Source organism: Aristolochia californica, unplaced genomic scaffold (assembly GCF_029961685.1).
Source record: "Aristolochia californica isolate CCGP_79_NKW_82.1479 unplaced genomic scaffold, dmAriCali1.0.hap1 SCAF_11, whole genome shotgun sequence".
Lineage (NCBI taxonomy): Eukaryota > Viridiplantae > Streptophyta > Magnoliopsida > Piperales > Aristolochiaceae > Aristolochia > Aristolochia californica.
The window spans coordinates 5,270,526-5,284,350 of NW_027181782.1; the positions used below are offsets into that span (position 1 = coordinate 5,270,526).

General features: G+C 34.1%; 1 protein-coding gene across 1 annotated transcript; it reads left to right on the forward strand.

The window, feature by feature from the left end:
- The first annotated feature begins 11,557 nt into the window (after positions 1-11,557).
- LOC137944327 (agamous-like MADS-box protein TM6) lies at positions 11,558-13,258 on the forward strand. Its single transcript, XM_068789985.1, has 7 exons — positions 11,558-11,766; positions 11,891-11,957; positions 12,058-12,119; positions 12,223-12,322; positions 12,543-12,584; positions 12,731-12,775; positions 12,861-13,258. Exons 1-7 carry the CDS (start codon positions 11,579-11,581, stop codon positions 13,032-13,034), a joined length of 678 nt encoding a protein of 225 aa, XP_068646086.1. The 5' UTR covers positions 11,558-11,578; the 3' UTR covers positions 13,035-13,258.
- The last annotated feature ends 567 nt before the right edge of the window (positions 13,259-13,825 follow it).

Genomic DNA, 13,825 nt, shown 5'->3' on the forward strand with positions numbered 1-13,825 from the left:
AAAAAATATATTTCTCTTCTGCTTTCTCTCTCATTTTCTATGTGCATCCCCACAAAGGCAAAAAAAAGCTTTTTTTTTTTTTTTCTCTCCACTTTTTGTGTTCCAAATGCATCTTTTAGGCTTTTGTCTTTTCCCCACTTTTTCAATTTAATCAGTCCAATCTGGTTCCTGGTACAACCAAATACCAAAAGAGTCGTGTCTCAATTGGCCTTTTTCAGATTCTCCTCTGTTCATACATAAGAACTACTACCCATTTTCACAAACCTGCGCAACCATGCTCTCGTTAGCGTTGACCAGTCCTCAACTGAGATGGCCCCCCGCACCCATTTTAAACCATGCTTCAACCCAAATCGTAGATTTGTTAATGAGAAGAAGTCTCTTCCTCGACGCGGTCATCATTCTCCCGTCGCGTCTCTCTCGTACCCGCCACCGACGACGGTACGATCGACCGGCGGGTCCGATGGCAGAGGCAACGACGAGCAAGGATACGGAAATTCACAAAGCAGAAGAGAAGAAGCTGGAGAAGGAGGCCGAGGATTTGCCGCCGGAAAAACCTTTGCCGGGGGACTGCTGTGGCAGTGGATGCGTCCGATGCGTGTGGGATGTTTATTACGACGAGCTCGAGGAGTACGATAATAGGAGGAAGAAGAAAGATTCGTCCAATCCCAAATAGGATTTCTTCTTCTTGTTTTGTGATGTTTGTTTCGGTTGTGATTGTGATAAGAAATTACATGTTTCGTTTTGTTTTTCTCATCAATTCTTGTGGTCAAACTGACCCCAGATTCTGACATTCGGATACAGTTCCTTTTGGCTGTTTCAATTGTTCTAATTGTTCTGGAGATTTTGCTTCATTACTGTATTATAATTCGAGAGGCATGAGACAGGTCGATGGAGATCAAAATATAAACCAGACAAGTTTTTGCCCCAATTCTATATCATGTATGCTAGTTTGATTTGGGTTTTATAAATTATATTTATTGTTTTTCTGTTTGCACTTAGAACCAATAATATTAAAAAAATAAAACATTAAACTTAGTTATTATACTTGACAAAATTAATTTTGCTAATGATAATTTCTTTAATATAAATGAAATTCTCATTTAATCTTCTTAGTATTTTATTTAATTTCAATTATAAAATAAGAGTGTGGATTTAATTAAGGGGAAAACATTAATATATAGTTATGGTTAAAATTAATTTTTTTATATAAATTTACATACTTATCTAAATTATAATTTTATATTTCTCTAAAAAAATATTTTTTTACCTTAAAAGTCTAAATACATGTAAAAAATAATTTATCAAAATAATAGTGATAATTAATTTATTATAACAATTGAAATAGATAAATTAATAATAAAATAAAAATAATAATTCTAATACTTTTGAAATAATATAAATAATACAATAATAATATTTTAAATTAATAATATAAATATAATTATAAATGAATGATTAATATTAATTTCATAAAATAATAAAATATTAAATTTTAATTATTGGATAAATATTAAAAAAATTAGTTAGTTTGACAGTTTTGACTACTGGTATAATTTGTCCCTCTAATGTTGATTAATACTGCCCAATCTCAATGTAATGGGAAACCGTTTTTTCTATTTAAACAAAGATAAAAATTCAAAACATAGATATGAATTTTTGTAACGAATTTATTTTTTTCATTTAGAATTAAACAATTTTATGATGGATTTTATATTTTATAATATTTAAAAATATATTTATAAATTCTCAATTATATTTAGTAATATAATTAAAATTCCACCTATAATAGTGATTAAAAAAAATCCCATGGGTTTTTTTAAATAGTCTAGATTTAATTTAATAATTTTATAAATTTACACATGTCTTTAAATTTAGTAGTCAAAACTGAATAAAAAAAGTTAGAAAGTCGAATAAAAAAAAATGAAAATTTTATAAAATATCTTTATGGGCATACTGAGATGCATGGGCATTTAGATGTTGACTATACGGGTTCCAATGATGATAGGAAATCTACTAGTGGATATTGTGTATTTACAGGTAGAAATATGTTTGCTGACCAAGTAAGAAATAAAATGCCAAGATATAGGGTTGAAGTATAGTACAATGCTATGACTCACACGGCTCTAATTTGGGCATTTTTACCAATGACTATGGAATGTGATAATCAAGCTACCATCTGCATGAGCAATAACCTAGTGTTTCATGAAAGAACAAAACATATAAAAATTGAATCAAGCCATTTTATTCGTGATTGTTAACCGGCACCCACATGTGTAGGGTGGTATTATGGTAAATAGGACAACCCTCCAATAAGAGGTGGCATGATTTTGTAATTATACAAGTTGTTGTATGTCCTTTTACGTCTTTTTTATCTCAAGAGATGTGGCCCAAAGGGTATTGTTGATATTATAATTTTCACACTTCAAATGTAAACAAAGGCATGGGGGCATGGTTAAAGCGTTCAACTCTAGCATGTCTTCTTTCAATTTCTCTCTTCTTTGCTTCTTTCATTCTCTTCCTCTTTTCCACAAGTTTGGATTTTTCCCTTCTCCTCTTTCCGTTCTCTTCTTTCTCTTCCTTCTTCTCCTAACCCTTAGTAAACATTATGCGACGACATCTAGAAATTAACATGGTATTAGAGTGGGCTAGGTTTAGACAAGGAAAAGGAGAAGAATATGGAGAAGAATGGTAGGACAAAGAAGAAGAAGAAGAAACAAAAAAAAAAAAAAAAAAGAAGTTTTGTATTTTTCCCTTTTGTCTTCTTTTTTCCTAATTCCTTTCTTGTTAGACTTTGAACTAGCATACCACACTTTTAATATAGAAATTTAAATATTTTTAAAAATATATTTGAGTATAATTTCTAATGCAAAAAGAATTTTGTTATCAAAGTTCTCTACAAAGAAAAATTGACATCTCAAGCAACAAAGGTCAGATAACAAAAAAAAATCGAGCAACTACAAAAGCTTCAATTTGAAGGAATTTTTTTTGTGAAAATAATAAAATAATTTAGATAGAGAATTATATGCCAAACCAAATCTCTGTAAATCTATTTTCTATCCCAACAAAACCTTTCTCAATCAAATTTTTCTAGAGAGAGATATGCTTAGTGGAAGAATCAAAGGTCATACTGGTGTTGCATGCGAAAAATCCCAATTTAAACAGATTGTTTGCTTCACTTTTTAAGTAGCTAATCTTGGTTTGACTAATTTTCCTATTTTTTTTTCAAAATCAAGTCATGATTTTACCAACTCAAGCATCTTTCCTTCCTTAGGAGTTTCCTATCTTTGATCTCACTTTACATGGGTTTTCTTAAGAGAAGTCTTTCCCTATATGAGCTTAGTAGCCTTTTTGACAAGGTCTGAAAATGTTGAATTAGAAGGTCTTGTTTCCTCATTTTAAATTCCATATATTAGTGTCCTAAATCTCCCTTACCCTAGAATTTATTTCTTGAATTTTCATTCAAAATTGGTTAAGTTGTGTTAAAAAAGTAATTATCTTACATGATAATTTAATTTTTAGAAAGTTTCTATTATTATGTTCCATCTCAAAACTTTCTTTATTGGATTTTTTTTTTAAGTTTCCTCAATCATGAATGTTCATAGAGGAATTATTTTTTATCTCCCTCTTGAGTCAAACCTAGTCACTTTTTATCCATCTATTGGTCTAAAGGTGCTTCTTTCTTACTTGGAAGTATGAAGAGTTGCATTGTGTGCATCCTACCATTTGAAGTATGAGAGATGCTATATTTTTATTCACATTCTTAATTCCTCCAAGTAATTTATTTAATTTGTATTTTTTAAAATCACTTCAGAGCAATGGCTATAGACCGACTACCTACAAAGATCAGAAGTGTGCCCAACATCCAACATAATTCAATTCTTTTATTATTTTTACCCAAGTAGTATTTTGAACTACCCTTAAAAAGTGAGTAGACTATTTTCATTGCTCTAACATAGTCCGGATTGTCTTTAAGTTTTAGCAGCCATTTTAGACTAGAGTTAGAGTTTTGTCATTAGGCTAGGGGTGATTTTTCTTCTTGCACAATTATTTTGTCCAAGTTTGGTCTCTTGATAATGAACAAAGAGAACTCCAACTGGAGGAGAAGTAGAAGTAGTAGTACAAGTATGAGGTAACAAATAATGAAGAATTTTATAAGTTGTGGTAATTTATCAAAATTTGTATGACTAGAATATCCATGGGGGAGAACAAGATGAGAATAAAGAATACATTTAGTAAATACTATTTATTAAAAAAATAGAAAAAATATTTAAAACGATAAAAAAACTACCAGTAAATATTAAAAAAAATCACTGAAAAAATTCAAAAGAAATATTTCTTTAATAATATTTATTAAAAAATTAATTTCTGCCAACGAATTTGAGTTTCACAAGCAGAAGAGTAACCCAATGAAAAATAGAGACAATTGGAAGAATCGTAGCTCAATGAATTCCAAAATTCGTTGTTACATTATCTTCCCAGTGAATTTATTTCATCATTGTTAGAAGGTTATGCCAACAAGATATAAAATTCAATGGAAACTCTCATCTAGAGGAAACTGGACAACAAAATTTTTGTTGGTAGTGCCAACAAAAATTTTCTGTGGCAAAAGTGAAAATTTCTTGTAATATAATCAAATTTTAATGTAACTAGAACTTCCAAGGGAGAGAACAAGATGAGAACTAGCTAAAGATTACAAACAAGATGTAAATAAGAAAAAGATGCATCAAGGCAGGGCAATCAATTTTTTTTTTCAAGTCATACAAGATTATAATTTCTTTTCATACACAAGTTTCTTGACCAAGATTGTTTGCTCGCTAAAAGACACCCACATATGTATGGTAACATTATGGTAAATATGACAACTCTCTGATAAGAGGTGGCATGACTTTGTAATTACACAAGCAAGTGTATGTCCTTTTTTGACCTTTTCTCTTAAAAGGTGTAGCCCTAAGGGTATTATTGATATTGTAGTCTTCACACTTCAACTATAAATAAAGGCAAGGGGGGCATGGATTAGGGCATTCAACTCTAACCTCTCTTCTTTCAAATTTCCTCTTCTTTGCTTATTTCCTTCTCCTTCCCTCTTCCACGAGTTAGGGTTTTCCATTATCCTCTTTACCCTCTTCTCTTATTTCTCTTCTTTTTCTTCTTTCTTCTCCTAACCCTTTGTTAACATTATGAAAATGCTCTAGAAATCAACAGTGAACATGTCATAAGGGGGAGAATTAATCCTCCCATTTGCATTCAAAAGATCAAGTTGCAGATTTTTTTGCTAAGGCATTGCAAGGAGCTCAGTTTCTAAAGTTGTGTTCATAGCTACAATTATTTAAAGCCTACTCTCAACTTGAAGGGGAGTGTTTAAAAGCTAGAAGGACCTATGTTATTTTTACTCAGTTTATATGTTATGAACTATCTAGTAGCCTATTTTATGTTTGAGAAGTAGCACGTGGGGCAATTTCGACACTTTACATTCAGTTTTTTATAAATATTAAATAGAATGAAGGTGGGTGAATGAGGTTAGACCCAAAAAATCAGGATTTAGCTCTTGTTTGAGAAAATTCTTCTTGCCAAACTTAAAAGAAACTTCCCTAAAGAAGTTGAGAAGAACGAAAGGGGGGGGGGGGGGGGGGGGGGGACCAAGTCCACTATATGTTTAATGTGCAAAGAGAGTGACCCTATGTCATACTTGTTCCTGCCAGTTCCAATTGCTTCATCAATTAAACCAACAAACATGGTGTAGTCAAGTAGGTTTTGATCCATGGTGTTACAGTGTTTTGATCCATTAGAAAGGCCAGTCCAAGTTCAAGCGGCCAAACTGAGCAGGTAACATTGTGGTTCATTTATGAAGTTTTCTCTAATGGTTTCACAATCTTTAATGTTAGCATTTACTAAACCGTTCTTCTTGTAATGGAAACAAGCATCTCTTTTACATATTTTGGTTTTTGTCTCATGGCCCTTTCGAGGTAGTTAAAAAACCCTCTATTTTCTTATTTTGTTAAAACCAAGTGTCCCTTTTTGTGGCACTACCAAAAAAAGGCTACTATTGTAAATTTTTGCCAAAGCAGAATTCATTACTTCAAAAGAAGAGAGAGGAAGGCATAAAAAAATTCTCAATGTCTCTTCTTATTTGGGTCATTTTTTTTATTTTTTTGACCCCTAAATAAAAAAATTGTTCAAATGGGGAAACTAAGTTTAGGTTTTGCACTTTTAAATTTTTTTTTATTGATTGATGTATGCATTTAAAAACCAGTTTAAGAAGAGGACAAGATGCTGGTTTAATTGTCTATTGTGTCCATTAAATGGGCTCTTATAACAACACTCAACTCCCTTTAGACATACTTGTAAAATATTTTAGATAGTTTAAGCTCTAATAATTTGCTAAGCACACAAATGTATAAATATTTCAAATATTTTTTAAAAACATATATGATGATAAAATTGAGAAATTTTCTGGTAGAGGGCTTACTAATACATGCCCTGGGAGAGGGACATGACCCAGTGAATTCCCATTTCGCTAGTATTTAAAAAATGCAAAAAAAAAAAAAAAGATCTCTAGCATAGCAAAATTTTTAATTCATACTGGTACATGGTTTCAATTAATAAAAAGAGTTTGATAGCATAGATTCATCAGCTTTAGTGTTGTTATATAACAATGGCAAATATTGTTCACATACTTTGATACTCATTTAATGGTGTTATAACATTAATGAAGAGATCCAAACCTCATATTGTCAACAAATTGAATAATGTCATAATCACTACTTGGGTGAAGAATCAATTGAAGACAATTACTCAACCTTTATATTTTGGAATAATTGGGTAATGATTACAAAAAAAAATCCAAGTAAATATATAATTTCTTTTGTTGTTTTCCATAAAGAAATTATACTTGTGTATGAACAAATCATAAGATTCTAGATAGCACATATATCAATCATTGAACAAAAAATTGAAACAAGATATTGATATATGAAGCCATGTTGAGAGGAAATTCTTCTCAAACCCCCCCCCAAAAAATCTATGTAATGTGATGTGAGTTTGTACTACATAAAATCATGGCATGAAAAAGAGGATATCTAAAGATGAACCCAATTGTAGAAAAAAATTGGCTTTTGAACTAGATGGATTTTTACCTATTGCCTTTAACTTAAAATCAGGCTTCAACATAAATACCTAGCCTGTCCTTGCAATCACAACCAAGTTGGATCAATTCTGAATTGTCATTTGAACTTTGTAACTACGAAGCCTATTGGATCATACATAATACACATAGAAGAGGGAGCAACATAAAGAGAGAGTATACATAATCATTGAACTTCTCAATAGATTTGGCATCCTTATCCGAAGTTGTGTTAATTGAAACCTATTCATAGTGTTTGCTTTCTGAGTACCCTCTTTCAAATCAAAGCCCTAGCTTTAGCTTTGGCTTTTGTGGAAGGAGAAGCTTAGGATTTCTGCAAGTACTAAGATTTTGATGATAAGAAACATACAAATTTAATTATTTTACTCTTTAGTAGTTTATGAATAGAGAACAAGTTATTTCTTAGCTGAGAGTCTATTCTATAACATAGGAATTGAGCACATACACAAGAAGAAACCAATTGAATTCAAAATTTCAATCGCTTCCACTTCAAGAAGCAAAAGGAGTCGACCACCACTCATAAGGAGCCATGCACACACTATTGGAGTCGAGCACGGATAGAAAAGGCAAGAAAAAGGATTTGAAAAGTCGTTATAGACATCAGTTGGAATGAAAAAGAAGCCGAGTACCTCCTCGTTGAGTTGAGCACATGTAGATGGAGTTGAGCCCAAAGAAGAAAAAAATTCAAATTGAATCCATGCTGAAACACAAAAAGGAGCCAACTATATAGGGAAGGAGTTGACCCATATAGCTAGTTGCAAGGAACAAGGAGTCAAACATGAAAAATAGTAAATTTAAAATTATTTAAGGAGTCAACCTTTGTAGGAAAGATTAACATATAGGAGTCAGTTATATCAGGAGGATTTGATTTGAGTTCAAGACAAATATCAGGGAGGATTCAACCACCCCTACAACAAGGACTCGATCCTTGTATGACGCAGAATATAAAGGATTCAAGTCGGACAAAGGATCCTACCTTAAAGAGAGTCATTGAAGCAAAGATGATTCGACCTCAAGATACAAATATGGAAATCCAAGACTTTTTAGAGGCTATAAGTTTTGGTATAGGTCTTCAATTTGTGTAAGTGACCTACCAAAAAGATAATCACCACCAGTAGATTTTAATAATTTTTTATAATTTTTAGAATAATTTTTTGCTGATTTTTTACTTGAACTAGAAACAAGTCCAATATTGTGAAATAACAAGTTTTTTTTATTAAAAAAATTATCCTATAATTTCCAAGTCTTTTCTAGTCTAAACATGACATCACATACAAATTTTAATTTCAAAGCTTTCTTGTCATCCTTGGTAGCATGGTCGGTAACATCAGGATTGATGTAATTAGTATTTAAATTTCCACATGATTGTAAGTTTTTTATTTTTGTTTGTGAACGATATTTAAATTTTCGCATGTTTATAAATATGAATCTCTACAATAAGTGTTTTTACTGTTCATTTTTACTATTAACTGTTCATTGTCTTCGTAATAGTAATACTTTTATCTAATAGTATCAAAATAGTGCCTGATAGGATCCAAGCTAGGTACTTAGTAATATTCGGTTATGCTCCGAGGTAGAAAAAGAAACGAAGTTGTGCTCTACCCTGCTGAAGCAGCCATGGAGCTGCATCGGTTGACATGTACAAATTGGGGACCTCTGAAAATCGCAAAGTCGTATGACGATTTAGCCCACCGGTGGTTAGCCGACAGGAATAGGGTCAAACCCCGAATAGTACTGAGTAGTAGCAGAAGTCATGTTGGGCTTATCCGATATATTAGAAAAAATATATAGAAGGAGAGAGTTTTTGTAAAGGTAAAATAAAAATGGTATCAAATTTATGAAATATCAGATTAGAGTCTTCCACTCAAGATTTTGATATCCATTATAGTGTTGTCAATCATTTTATAGTACAAATAGAAACTTTGTGTAACTAAACTCTATTTTTAATTCGATCTCTACTTGTTTAGAGGCATATGTAAGCTTCATGGTAAAACAAGTAATCATTGCTCATATGTCAATCGGACCGGATTGACTAGTTATATTATAAATCCTTTGTGGGTCGAGGTGCATGTTACTGGAACTATTGACCATGAGTTCCTAGGTGTTTGATTAGATGCTTGAACTGAACCCTTGTGGTTCTACATCGTATATGTTATTCCACAATTTGTAGTGAAAGTTTTAACTCTAGGCAAGAGCCTCTGGGAGTGGAGTAGCAATTTGAAAATAGTGGTTGTGAACCACTATAAAATTCTGGTTCGAAAGATGTGCTAGTAATATTTTTAAAGAGAGATAACTTTGATAAACCTATACACCCCTCCCCCCTTCCAAGCTTATTTGAGAAAAACCTTTTCAATTTGTAGATGTGAACAATAACACAACTTTATTGAGTTCTTTGTAGGGTTTTAGAGAGATTGTTAGAGGTGAGATTGGAAGAACTGGAGTTACCCCCCAAAAGAACCCTTGTAGAGTTTGACCTGAATAGAAGAAGAAGAAGAAGTTAGGGCTGGAATTAATTGCATTTGTAGTTGGTATTTTTTATTATGTAATAAATGTGAGGGAGTTATTAGCCACATAAACTCTCTCACAGATGGGTGTTACTCAGCTGTTCTTTAAAATGGCAAAGGATTTTTAAAGGGTGAAGATATTAGTATAATAAGGCACTGAAAACCAGAAGATGAGCAAAAAAAAAAAAAAAAAAAAAAAAGAAAGAAGTAGAGAGAAGACAGAAGAAAAACTCTGTAGATTGAAAAGTTGATGGTTTGCCTTACTCTCGGGGTAGATGTGTTCTTCTCTCTCTTAATTTTCTGCGTCCACCCGTCACTTAAAATTCTCTAACATTCATGGCTTCAAGCTGCCGCATTAAAAGGATCACTGATCTTTCACTCCAAACCCTCCTGCAATTGGAAAGAGCTAAACCTAGGCGGGTACCTGCGTAGGCACCCCAAATCAAGCAAAAGCTGAAGCAACAATCTTACTCTCATTCAATTCAATCGTAAACCATAAAGAAAAATGATAAATATAGAAGTGAGCTCTGCTCTGAATGCAACGGGTATGAAGAGTCACTTCCGGTTCTGGTTCCTCCTACCCCTAGCTTCTTCTTGTCTCCAGCCTCCTTTTTCCATTCCTGTGAAAGTGATTAGAAAAGAGAACAAAAACGGCATTGACTTTGAAACGCAGGGATTTTGATTCAGAAACCCGCTTTCCTCGATCGTGAAAGCCACTGATTACCTTCGTAACTGGTTTCATTCTCGTTGCCTTCTAATTCGGAACAGGACTCTGTTTTGCTTCATAATTTCAAAGGGATTCCCCTTCTGTACAAGCCACGTGAAATACTCTTCTTCGGAGCCAACACCAGGTATTTATTTACGTTTTAAACTTGATTATTTTAACTTCTAACGTTTTCGTTTCTCTCTGTACCAACAAGTTTCGTTGATTTACTCGCCAACCTGATCACCTCTATTTTGAGAGCAGTCACATGGTGAAAGGGGAGTCTCCTTCTCTTTCTACAGTTGCCTCTCCAATGGCTATTCTTTGCAGGCGGGAGAGAAGCCCACACAGAAGAGGTCGTAGTTAATGGTAAGACTAAATGAACTAATTCTCTACATTAATGGGTTTCAAGAAAAAAAAAAAAATAGTCATAGATCATGAATGTTGACAGGGATGAAAGGGACAAAACCAGGTTCTCACGAAGCTTATACCTATCTATCGATCTATATAGATATATATATGTCTATTATGAAAGAGGAGTGTAAATTCACATGAAGGAACTGCGGTGAATCTTAAAGATTAACACGATGATGGAATTAATGTTTCTTGGTCCCCATTGACATCACCGAACACCCAGGTGAAAGAGTTTTTGTGGGGACCTCTCCCTTCCCATGAGTGGTTTCTGCGCGCGGTACAAGAAATCCGAAAATTTTGCTGAAAACCTGCAGGTGATTGATTTTATTTTCCGAGTCCATTTGCGAGAGAGTCTTTCGTTAAAAAAGAAAAAAAAAAGAGTTAAAGAGCAATAATGGCTTCATTAGATTCCCAGAATGAGGAGAAGCAGAATTCTGAGTAACAAATCTACCATATTATCGACTAATCTTCCATCTCTCCGGCAACGTCCCTGACAACCCTACTCTGAGCACAGGAAAAGAAGAATGAAATTACGGTTCTGGGGGGGGGGGGGGGGGTGAGGCGAGACCGCAAAGGTGAAAATGACTAATTCTTAAAACAGACAAGACATGACACGTTAGAGTACGAGTTAACTCTTTCACAGATTTGGAAACTGAAACTTTTTACGGGAATTTCAAGCTTTAGCTGCCATTTCTTCATTCGGACATCCTTTTCCTTCGTCTCTCTCTTGTCCTTTTTTCTCCTTTCCGCTTGTTTCTTCTCTCTTTCTGGTTCACCAAACCCACTTCGTGCTTCTCTCTTCTCAGAGCTCTGAACATGGGGAGAGGAAAGATTGAGATCAAGAGAATAGAAAACTCAACTAACAGGCAGGTGACTTACTCGAAGAGGCGAGGAGGGATTTTTAAGAAGGCAAGAGAGCTTACTGTTCTTTGCGATGCGGAGGTTTCTCTCATCATGTTCTCCAGCACCGGAAAACTTTCCGAGTATTGCAGCCCTTCCACTACGTATGTGTTTTGCTCTTTTTTTTTTTCTTTTTTTTCTTTTAGTCTGTTGCCCTTCTTCTTCTTCCTCTTTTTCTGACTAAAATGTTGTGGCGATTTGATGAGTTCATTTTTTTTCTGGAATTAGGACAAAGAAAGTATACGATCGATTACAGGAGGTTTCTGGGATTAACTTGTGGAGCTCTCACTATGAGGCAACTCTTATTCTCTATCTTCAATCATTTCTCTTCCTTCTCTCTCGCTCTCTCTCTACATATCTGCGTTTGAGTAATTGGTTTACTTTTGGGTGCATAGAAAATGCAAAATCATTTGAACAAGTTGAAGGAGGAGAATAGCAATCTGAGGAGGGAAATTAGGTGACGACGCTTCCATTTACAGTTCCATTTTATACAAGCAAAAACATTCTATGTAATACATGGGCTGATTATTTTCTCCTTCTAAAAAAATTCATGACTGTAGCCAGAGAATGGGAGAAGATCTGGATGGTCTGCAAATGGAGGAACTGCGCGGTCTTGAGCAAAATATGGATAGTGCCCTGAAGGTTGTTCGTGAACGGAAGGTCAGCTCTGTATATAACTCTACCCTAATGAAATATTAGCTTATACAATTGCTACTTGAACTTCAGAAAAGGGACACAGAAGCATGAAAGAAAACTTTCAGAAAAATTCTGCGAAGAAGTCATGAAGACAGCACTTTGTCTTGAACGTATTTGAGTGTAGATTAAACAGGTTTTTAGAACTTAGCCACTGATTCTGCTCTCTATTGTTCAACTGTAACAGTATCATGTGATCCACACACAGTGCGATACATACCGTAAAAAGGTGAGTAAAGTTCATTCTGATCACCTGTTCCATTCATTTTCCTGTCCACCATTGCAGTTGCTTCTATTCCTTGCTTTGTTTTTTTTCGTTCTTTTTGGTTAACTTCTCCTACACTTCTGTACCTCATCCTGAATTCCTGGGCGCAGATAAGGAACTTAGAGGACACAAACAAAAGATTCTTGAGAGCTCTGGTAATCCCTGTCATGAAATTTATTCTGTACTGCCATGTCTATGATGAACAAGTGAATTAAGACTTGTACTGGTTACATATATCAGGAAGGAAGCGATGAGACTGCGGGTATGCTGTATGCTGATTTAGGTAGGCCCGTCTGTGAATCAGCTTTCGGATTGGCCAGCGGAGGGCCTCACATGTTCGGATTCCGGGTGCAACCATGCCATCCTAATCTCCATGATTCTGGATATGGGAACGATGATCTGCGCCTTGCTTAGCAGATTTCCAGGTGAAGAACCAGGAAGATATCTTTCATCAAGATGAGTTAGTTTGATGCGGAGAATCATAAAATACCAAACTCTTTTCTGGTATTTGTTGGGAGAGTAGACCTTTAATCTACTTGTTCAGACTCTAATACTTGCCTTTACTTGCTTAGATGATTTGTTGCTCCATTGCTTGAACCTTAAATATCACTAATGGGCATGGCTCCGTGGGTGAAAGAACTGGGTTTGTTAATCACAGGAAAGCATGGTTACATTGCAAAATTTGCCTTGATTTTTTTTTTTTTTTTATAACTGATGGGAATTTCTCCAAATGTGAACAAGTTTTCACTTCTTGGACTTCATGAGTGATTTCATTCTTTCCTGAGATTAGGAGGAAGGATTGAGAGGTGACCTAAGTTTTACAGATGAGTGAATTGGTGAAAGTGTTTTAAGAGGGTAGTAGTGGTCAGGGTGCTTATTATTTCTAAACTATTAAATCGGATTTATATTTTAATACATATCTTACTAGAAGAAACCCTAAGTGATGTGTACATTAATAAGAAAGGAAGCATCAAGTCTTATGTATTAAAATACACCATTGCTAACACAGACTTCAGCCTTGTACAACTCATTGTCAACTCATGCCAACTCATTCTATTCGATATTTTTCGCAAACCATGAAGACTTGTAATCTCTCCAAATCCCCTCTAAATATAAGATTACTTGATCTAAGTAGAAGATTTGGAGAATTACCCACCGATGTATTGCAAAGTCGACCATCCGTATTTTGACATTGGACAACAATG

Bases quoted from the DNA above. Each gene is read 5' to 3' on its own strand.
- LOC137944327 (XM_068789985.1), top strand. From the start codon at position 11,579: ATGGGGAGAGGAAAGATTGAGATCAAGAGAATAGAAAACTCAACTAAC. The intron at 11,767-11,890 runs GTATGTGTTTTG...TTCTGGAATTAG, and splicing joins TATTGCAGCCCTTCCACTAC to GACAAAGAAAGTATACGATC. The intron at 12,120-12,222 runs GTGACGACGCTT...TCATGACTGTAG, and splicing joins AATCTGAGGAGGGAAATTAG to CCAGAGAATGGGAGAAGATC.